At 41.1% G+C, this 9,737-nt stretch overlaps 1 protein-coding gene across 1 annotated transcript in view; it reads left to right on the top strand.

Annotated features, from left to right (window-relative positions):
- The first annotated feature begins 257 nt into the window (after positions 1-257).
- kcp (kielin cysteine rich BMP regulator) overlaps positions 258-9,737 on the top strand; it is a 69,185-nt gene continuing 59,705 nt past the window's right edge. Inside the window, exons 1-3 of the mRNA XM_061251410.1 lie at positions 258-795; positions 4,761-5,317; positions 7,134-7,206. Coding sequence (XP_061107394.1) covers positions 672-795; positions 4,761-5,317; positions 7,134-7,206 — 754 coding nt within the window. The 5' untranslated portion in view covers positions 258-671. The remainder of the gene's footprint in view (positions 796-4,760; positions 5,318-7,133; positions 7,207-9,737) is intronic.

The raw sequence follows: 9,737 nt of genomic DNA, 5'->3' as shown, positions 1-9,737 counted from the left end.
TGCTATTCCAATGAATGTGCAGTGGTATATTACAATCACGCTCACAAACAGGTAAGAGATAACAGATTGTCAGTAACGAATGTTACAAAAATTCATCCTCATTTGTTCAACACAAAAGCTGCTATTGGCCCCATTCCAGTCCAAAACTCCAATCCGGGTTTTATTGCAGATAATTGAGAGGTGGATCCTAAGGAATCCGTAACATTTATGAAGGGGGGGACCTGCCCCCATTGGGAAACAAAACTTTATGAGTTGAAGTAGGTTACTTGTACAGTGACCGGGACAGGATGGAAGTATCACGGATGACCTGAGACGAATACTAAGTAAATTTTTAATTACAAAGGACGGAACCAACGACTTAAGTTCGTAACATCGCCGCATTATTTAGAAAATATAAAATGTTATGTTTCTTTGTGCAAAATGATCGCCAGATGTTTCGTGTTTCATTGATGCTCAGTCGTGGAAAGGGAAAGTCCGCAAAACTCATATGCAGCGCGTTAGAACTATTGTATAGCGGTTCACACTTTTTTTGAAACTATTTCAAAACAGCAAGGCTGAGCCTTATTTTACATTTGAGCTAATATCTCGTTAAATATCTTGAAGTGATCTTTTAATAACTTGCTAGATCCTTGGAACTGCGGGGCCGCGCAGTGAAGACTCGGGTGAAGATAATGGGGAGCCCCAGGATCAGAACAGCTCTGTCCTTGCAGTTCTGTGTCTTAGCTTTTTGGAACTTTCATTTGGCAACACGAGCTCAAGAAGACGGTCCTCTCCAATATTACGACGACGAAAATGGTACATTTTTAAAAGGATATCCATCCGTTTAAATCTTGGATGTTTTCTTGTTGCAAGCCATTCCACACATTATTTGTACGCTGATTGCTGTTCATCGTATTTATAGATACAGTTGAGTTACAAACACTTACTTTTAATCTGTATAATTTTTAATCTCACATTTAATCTCTACAGTGAAGATTTAATGCCAAGTCGTAAACTGAGTTGCATTTTTCAAACACAATGATATTTTACACATTGCAGCTAATTATCCCCTCTCCAAAATATTATGCAAAAATTGTTACATAATATAAAGTATTACAACTTTAGTGGAACAAATGGCTACTATTTTACATTATTTAAAAATGTCTACTTAAAAACCGTGATTTTGGCTTTAATGAGTTCTGCGATATGACAATGATATTTACCGTTTCCTTTGTTTCCTGTTTAAATGTTCATAAACTGGACATATTGTTGGTATTGTCATTTGTGCCTTTACTGTTACCAGCCTTTGTCCTTAATCCTACAACACAAATATGTTGGCAAAATGATGAAGGATGAGAAAATATTTTAAGCATTCAGGAATACATATTCACTGAGTTTTTGCTTACTGTAACAGTGATACAGTAGTTCTGCCTCCAAATGGTACATAAGTGTTACTACCACTCTCTCTAATGCCAGTGTTGCTAACCACTCTAGTGAGGAGAACAACATTCACTTTTCATACTGTAGCCCTTCAGAAGAGACTGTCACAAAGACACTTTACAGAGTAGCAGAAGGACAAACACTAGACCTGAACCCCCACAATAGAAAGTGCATGAAGTAAAAACAAAAACTCCTTTTGGGGAGAAAAACTCCCCAATGAAATCTCAGGGGAACCTGGTAATAGAGTGGCAAGATGTAATAGTAAATGGATATCATAGAAATGTGAAGTGCATTAGAACAAATAAAATGGGTTGGACAGTTCCCCCAAAATGGTTGTTGGAAAGTCACAAATATTTACAGTTATCATCTCTTGGCAGATGCTTTTATCGAGAGTGATATACAGTAATGGAGAACATCAGTGTTGTCAAGAATAAAGAAATGGAGTATCGCCAACAAGGCACTGAGGCCCATTCATAATCAATACATATAAATTTAACCTAGCGAACAACAGTTTGTACAAAAAGTACCACTACCATCGCCTCATAACTTTATAACTTTATTGTGTTGGTATAAAACTCTCTGCTGGTTTTGGGGGCTGGTCTTCTTCCTGCCTGCCGCTGGTTGCCTGTGGGCTGTTGCTTCCTGTGTATCTAATGGGGTCCACGTGTCTAGTTCCTGTAGGGATGGAGCCTAATGAGAGTAGCGTGTGTCCAAGAGATGCAGCTTACGGCCCTCTGTGCATCATGGGAATATCTACAATCTCTCGCTGCCTTCACAGTTGCAGAGGGAATAGTCATTTGCTCCACCATTGAGAGCATGTTGGGGCCATGAAAAGGCGCATGGTGGATCTGTGCAGCGAGTTTGTCACGAAGATTGAAATTCCTCCATGCCGGTTTCTCCAAAGTGGGCAACTGTGCCTCCGAGAGGGCACATTGTTCCTGAGGTGATGTCATCCTCACTTTAGCACAGTGCAACAGCTGCTTTAACGTGATACAGGACTGGAAAGGAAAATCAGAAAATCGCTGGCAGTAATTACAGTTGGGAGCAGACTGAGTGTTATGACATATATGGAACATCTGCTGGAGATGGACTTTGGTGATAGGCCAGGCAGGGAGATGTAAGATATGGTGGATGGGGGGCACATAGAACAGGGTAGGATAGGTAGGGGAATATGTTACAGAATTGACAGATACATAGGGCAGGGTGGACTTGCATGGGTGTGCAGAAACAAATGAAAGAGGTTTGGCAGGTACATATAGAACTTGGTGAGCAGGGGCACTGGGCAAGCAGGTATATAGGACAGGGTGGACAGATACAGAGGGCGGTGGGGGCATATAGAACAGGGTGGTCTGAGACATTGTGGATAGGGTGGGTTAACCAGAAAAAAATAGAGTGGATGGTTTGGAGCTCTGCTTCTTCTTTTTGCTCTTTCCTCCTTAAGACACTTAAATTGCCCAATAAAACGTTCTTGCTAAACTGAAGGAATATGATTTCTTATTTACTGTGTGTTCCGTTATAATGACTCAGCAAAACCCTGAGATTAAGTTTTTAAAAGGCGATTGCCATACAAGGCTTATATGACTGATCTGAAATATCTGCTGGGGTCATGAGCAGCAGATGTTTGTTCTCAAGTCCTTGGCCCAAAGATGTTTGCAGTTGCCTGCTGTAGCAGTTGTTTTTGGCTTTTTATATCAACAGTCCTAATCAGAGCAGGGAAACAGGCATCTAAAGTACAGCTCAAAATGCATGTTTCTCAGTGTACCACCTGATAAAACCATGTGCTGAAGGATATAAGCAAATTTGGTTGGTGGGTGTCCATCAGGCTTAAGGATTGGCACACTTGAGGCCATTATAAACCACTGCAGAACAGGTGGTGACTTGGAAAAACAATCAGCTTTTAATACCCATTACTTTTTACTGACCCAACGAGAAGCATAAATTTCACTGAACTTGGTTTTGGCAGGAGACGCTCGTCTTTCAGATGCGCTACAGTTGAGATCAGCGAAGATATTTTCAGTATATTTAGAGCTGGCAGAAGCTCAAGACTACAGTTTTGCTTCACAGCATGAAAATTCATTACTTTGCTTCCCAAGTTCTGTAAACTTTGTATTACTTGATTAATACACTACTTTAATGGGATCTTAGCAGAACCAGATCATGAATACAATGCATGTGTCTGGTTGAAGCATCTTATTTTTTGTCTTCTGGATTTTTGTTATCAAGTAACACTTTTATGAACACTTCAGTGCTGACTATGCCTACACACAATCCTTGACTACAGAAGGGTCTTTGTATAAAAGCGATTTTCTGTGACTATACTGCCACCAGTGTTCTGTGTCAGGTGTAATACTAGTGTTCCTGCCCACGCAACTATGCGATGGTGGAGTAGGAGCACACACTATACAAGCCCTGTTTTCTTCATTTTCATGGTACTTTCAGATGGAGTGTGATGCTTTCTTTCACAGATTTCTGGATTACTGCACACTGTTTCTCTCTGGCCAGTTCTGTTGAATGTGAGAAAAGGTCAAAGTTCTGCCTCTACAAAGTGGCAGGATTTTGCTCTGGACTCTGGGCCCCTCGCTGTGACCACACAGATGTTCATGAGAGGGGCGCTGGTGCGTGAAAGACCCCTCCACCCCCAAACACAGCAAAGACAAAGAAGCACAAAGTGCCACTCTGGGGTCCGTTGTCAGTTTGTGTTGGAGGACACATACTGACTGCAGGCATTCACTGTACATATTCCAATTAATGTCTCAAAGACTGTACATTTTGTTAATCAGCAAAACTCTGATAAGTAGCCTACTTGCAGGAGGTTTAGTTGCTTTTGAACATAATTTTGAACATGAACTGTAACCAGCGTTTGTTATCATCTTCAGAGGTCAGTAGCTAATTTAATGTATAGACAAGAACTCCTTTGGTTGACAGTTGTTGCCTTATTTCAGCTTTTATGCTGATGATGTATGATGATAATGATCTGTGGACCTGCCTCATGTGAATTATAATATGCCATAGTACCTTTATATTATGTCATAACATCTTATAGTTATTCTCTTCAGACCTGGATCAAATATGTAATTGTTTTGGATTCAAATCTTTTCTACACATTACTGAGCTTGTCTGGTGTATGGAATACTCTGAAAAAGTGCAGACCCCACCTTCTGATGCTCTTGGTTGGCTCAGTTACACCATGCAAGATCCATCGAGCGCAGAAAAGTATTTGAATCCAAAAGAAGTACGTATTTGACCCAGGTCTGATTCTTTTAGCCAGTATCACTATCAGTATCACTTACCAATCGTAATTAAGCAAATTACACATTAACAAGCTCAATTTGTATTTCCAGTCATTGATCTTCTAGAAGCTCTGAATATCACACGGTCCATAAAGGGTGTGACCAAGGCCAAGGGCATGGAGCCAGGCATCCCAGCCTGGAAGTTCCGTCAGAGGGTGCCTCACCTCACCCTGCCCAGGGACTTCTCCATCTACTTCCTCAGCACCATGCAGGGCTCCATCGGGTTCCACTTTGTGGCCCAGCAGGCCAAGAACTCAGACGGCGCCCTCATATCCTTCATCTCGCCGGCCGCCCTGAAGAAGGACGGCCACCCGCTTCTCCAGCTGGTCTCCAGCACCCGCTCCAACCAGCTGCGTCTGGACTACCGGGCCGTTCACAGCATGGAGCCCGCCAGTATCCTGTTCCCTGGTGGCACGCCCTTCTCCAATGACCGCTGGGCCCGTGTCGCCCTCAACCTGGAGCCCCACAAGATCTCGCTTTTCATTGACTGCGAGGAGGCCATCGTCTTCGAGAAAACGAGGAGTGAAGACGTCTTGAGCCTCACCTTGCCCATTGACCTGGAGATCACCTTTGCAAGTGTGCCCGGTGACAAGGCCAGTAAGTTCATGGTGAGTCACACAGTGGCCGGATATATCATCATATAACTCAGAGTGCTAAAAATCTCTTCTTTATGTCGTAGAAATAAGACTGGTCCATAAGTTATTGCTTATTCGGGATGTCATGAATCGAATAATGTAAACTCACCAAGTTAGCTCACCATGATCTGAACAGTACAACTTTTATGACAAAAAACAAAAAAATTGCGTTGAGATCAACTTTGGTTTTTGTGTGTATAGTATAATTCCTTCCGTTATCATAAAAACTTGGTATAAGTCACATACCCGATCAAATTCAGCATACAGTGACATGGTAATAGTGCTCCACTGTGACATTGTGGTGGGTAAGCTGTTGCTAATGAGAGACTATGAAACGGGTAGGTGTATACGGTGGTGTTCGGATCATTGTGAGCTAACACAGACTTCTGAGCACAGGATCATTGTGCAGTTATTTGTTGTTTTCTCTATAGTTATTGGTCCAATTCACATCAGTCAAAGTATTTTAGTGTCTGAGATAGTCAATAAGCAACCATAATCATAAACCACATTCCTCAGGAGAAGAACTACCATTGAACAGATGTTAACTTCTGGTGGAAGTGGCCGCTTCCCCGTGTTCTGTTCGGAACACGGTGAGTTTACATTCGGCCCAGTAAAGATTTCAGACACTTCCTTTTTTATGAATTATATGAACTTCATTATTCCTTTTTTAATTATTAGTTATTTGTTTCCTCAAAGGAAGTTTTATGTTTTAAAATCTGTTTGGAGCACTGCCACAGTGTGTCTGATGCATCTGAGTGAAATTAGATAAGCTCTGCAAACCGGAAGGGAACATGATAATTGAAGTTGATCTGATCAGAGGCAGAAAGTGCTTCCAGCTATCTCTTGCTCTGGTGCTGATCTGTTGAAACTCAGCAGAACTGAGGGGGCTGGTATTCAGAATAGGGCTGTTAGGTTTGTTATTGTATTCTGTTTGGGTAGAGTGGGAGTGGGGGAACTTGAGGGACGGGGTGTGTGGGATTCTGGCAAAAACCTCTGAGAGAGAGTTCACACAGAGCCGACCAGCCTTCTTGCTCTGCGGATAATGAACTCAGAGATAGCTGGTAACTCCTTATTTATGGAATGTAGAGATAAACAACCAGGAAATGTCACAAAATAAACTTCAGTTCAATGCCTTAATAGAGAGAAGTTGTCTTTTCCGAAAAATGCCACATGCAAATGCTAATTTGTTGGCTGGTTGCTTAATATGGTTCTCATAGTTTGGTTAAATTATTTGCAATGTATGTGGAAAATGGTACAAGATTAAAGCACTAGGTTATTTTGCATAGTGTAGTTAAAGTTCATTTTATTTTTACTGGAATTAAAACCCCATTTTTTCCTAATCTCTGCATACAATGCAATAACAAGTGAAGCAGGAATGCTTGACTAAGGAACCTACTTATTGTTGTAGAATGTTACTTAAGAATGAAATGTGCAATGTGCAGTCTTGTAACATGCAAAATATGCTTATACATACAGTATAGTTCACTTATTGTACTTAATTTGGTTTGTTAAAAAACTGGACTTGGTCTTTATAATGTGAAAATCTTCTCAAGGTTACATTAATGAACTTGAATGAGAAACATTAAAGAATTCCAAACATACAAATTATTATTATGGTCCACCAAAGGCACATTGTAGAATGCTAGAAGACCCATACAGAATGGTGGAGGAAACCTAAATGCATCAAAGTGACATTACACTGTATTGTGTCAAAGGAGCCTCAGAGAATTTGAGAGGAATGTTACCGATCTCGGAGACATTAAAAAAATGTGGACACCTTTCTTTTCAGGGTTACTGGCAAACAGCAGAAGTCTCCACCAGTGGTTACATCAGACGTCCATGGCACTGTGAAAATCTATCAGGTACAGTTCACTTTGATGTTTGTAATTGAATTATTTATACCTTTGAGTTGTTTGGCAGGATGAAGCTCTATATTATGTACTAAAAAACTATGGGGAAACTCAGGGCCTGGCTTTTGACTATTGACTGACTATTTTCTCAGCCATCGATGATAACTTACTGCCTTACTTATCACCCTGTGATTTGGGTCCCCTGCACTTTTCCAGCACCAGCTGTGCAGAATGTATACTCCTCCCACACAAGGGTGCCTGGGATCTCTTCAATTACAGGAGAAAGTAGTCGGAGGACACTGATAGGACAGGCCTATAATTATTTTTGGCATCCAGAATAGAGAGAAGAATGTAAAATAGGGTGTAATCGCAACCTAACTGGTAAAAGGCACCTTGGGTAGACAGTTGGCCGAAGACCACGCGCACAGTCAAACATGCTTTCACCCAAGGATGCACACCCCTACCCATGCGTGCACCCAGACTTGCCTTTTTCTTTTTTTGGGTGTTTTCTCAAGTTGTGTTCTCTGCAATCCAAGAGCTCTTAGTTATGTGATTTCAATTAGTGGGCCATTAGACTGCTGTAGAGTGATGCTGGGATATTCCAGCAAAGCACTATCAATGGATGCATATGCCCTTAACCATACTCAGCTTGCTGAAGTAACCTCTAATTATGTAAATTAATCATCACATTGATTTACAATGCAATAACAAGTGAAGCCGGAATGCTTAATTAAGAAACCTATTTTTTGTTGTTGAATGTTACTTAAGAATGAAATGTGGAATCAATCTTTGTAACATACAAAATATACTTATACATACAATCTGACTAGAGGTGAAATGCTAACAGATTATAGCACAAATTATTGCACACTTTTAATTTAACAATCTGGACCGTAGCTATCTTTTTACATACAGGAGCAGCTTATTAAGGCCAAACACAGTTTAGAGAACTAAGAAGGCAGACACGTATGCAGAAACACATGGAAGGACAAAAGAATGTAGCTTTCCTACTTTCCGTAAGTGCATCACTGTTTGACGAGGGGTGTGACCTTTGCACTACTACCAGCAGTCAGCTCCAGCTTTTCTTTGATGTGACCACTTTCATTTTCTATCCTTGTTGTCAAGTGGGGAGTTATTTTTAGGGTGGTGGGAGGCCAGGAAGCTTTTATTGTCTTTCAGATCAGGACGTATGCACAGTGATGTGACCCCTCACTTCCACCCGCATTCTACTCTTATTTGCTGTGAGACACATGGTGGGGTCACCCCAGTCTCCTGTCCGGGTTTCTGTATGTTCAGACATTTTAGTTGCCTTTTAAATCGAGTCTGGGTTGCACCCGACCCCGTACACTTAATTTAATTTTCAATGAAATTACATTTTCATTCAAGTTCCTTGTCTTCGTGGCCTGTTTGTGGTCTGCAGCTGTGTTCAAAAGTAGGCCGAGCTTTGAATCTTTCTCCATGCTAACAGATGAGACTGTTTAATGTCAAAGCACAGCTGGAACTGTTTGAGCAGAAAGGAAGATGTGGAATGTTTCAGTTGTTGTAAAAGCTGTACTGTAGATACGTGTGAGTCAGCCAGCTCAGAGCCTAATCTGTTATTATGCCTGTATCATCTTTTTGTGAAATGGGGTTAATATTTTAATCAGATGTAATGAGTAACACATGTATAATGTGAGTTTTTCAGCTGGAAGGAAGAAGTGGAGAAACCACATCTGCTAGAACTACATTTAAATCAGATGATCTCAGTGAACTTGCTGTCCTCTTTTTACCAGCTTGTGAAAATAAGCAGAATGATTCATCTAATCATGGGGTCAGAGAGCTGCTCTTTGTGCAGTCTGTGTGATAGATTTTTATAGTTTATTATATTACTCTTTATAACTTGTTGGCATGCATACCTAAGCCTGCGGTGCCTAAGTACTGAACACAAGCTCATGATAGATGGACTGCCAGCACACACACAAAAACGGCTCAGTAAAGTTTTAATGCGATATTTAGTCACAGTAATTAACAGGATGCATTTCAGCAGCAATGGCTTTTTTTTATGGTTGTGACCCTGTATTTCCCAGCGAGACGCACAGTCCCTCGCTGTGCATGGCCAACTGGGTCACACCGAGGAGCACATCTCATTACTCAGTCAGGAATGAGATGCATTTCTTCAAAGGGTAATAAATTCTACATGCTGTCTCTGTGGATGACGGCCTTGTAAATTGACTGGAAATAATACAGGATTGTAAATCTAGGCAGCCTGATATTTTACCGCTAAGGAATCGATCCCTTATACCCTTTCTTTCAGGCAATTTTCTGATACGGTAGGTCTTCATTTGCTCATTTCTCACCTTTGACCTTCTCTCTATTTTGAACATTTGTTTAAATCTATGCTTTTTTCTGTACTTTCACAGTTTGCTATTTCTAGTCTTGATTGATAGCCTGTCCCAATGCTGCAAGTCCTTTGTGAATTTGAAAGGCTGCACACTAGCACACACAACATACATAATGTGTGCAGTCTGTTGGCATGTCTAGTCTCCCTAGTCCACTGGACATAG

Source organism: Conger conger, chromosome 8 (genome assembly GCF_963514075.1).
Source record: "Conger conger chromosome 8, fConCon1.1, whole genome shotgun sequence".
NCBI lineage: Eukaryota > Metazoa > Chordata > Actinopteri > Anguilliformes > Congridae > Conger > Conger conger.
The sequence above is the reverse complement of the archived record's forward strand: the minus strand, read 5'-3'. Positions and strand labels throughout refer to the sequence as shown.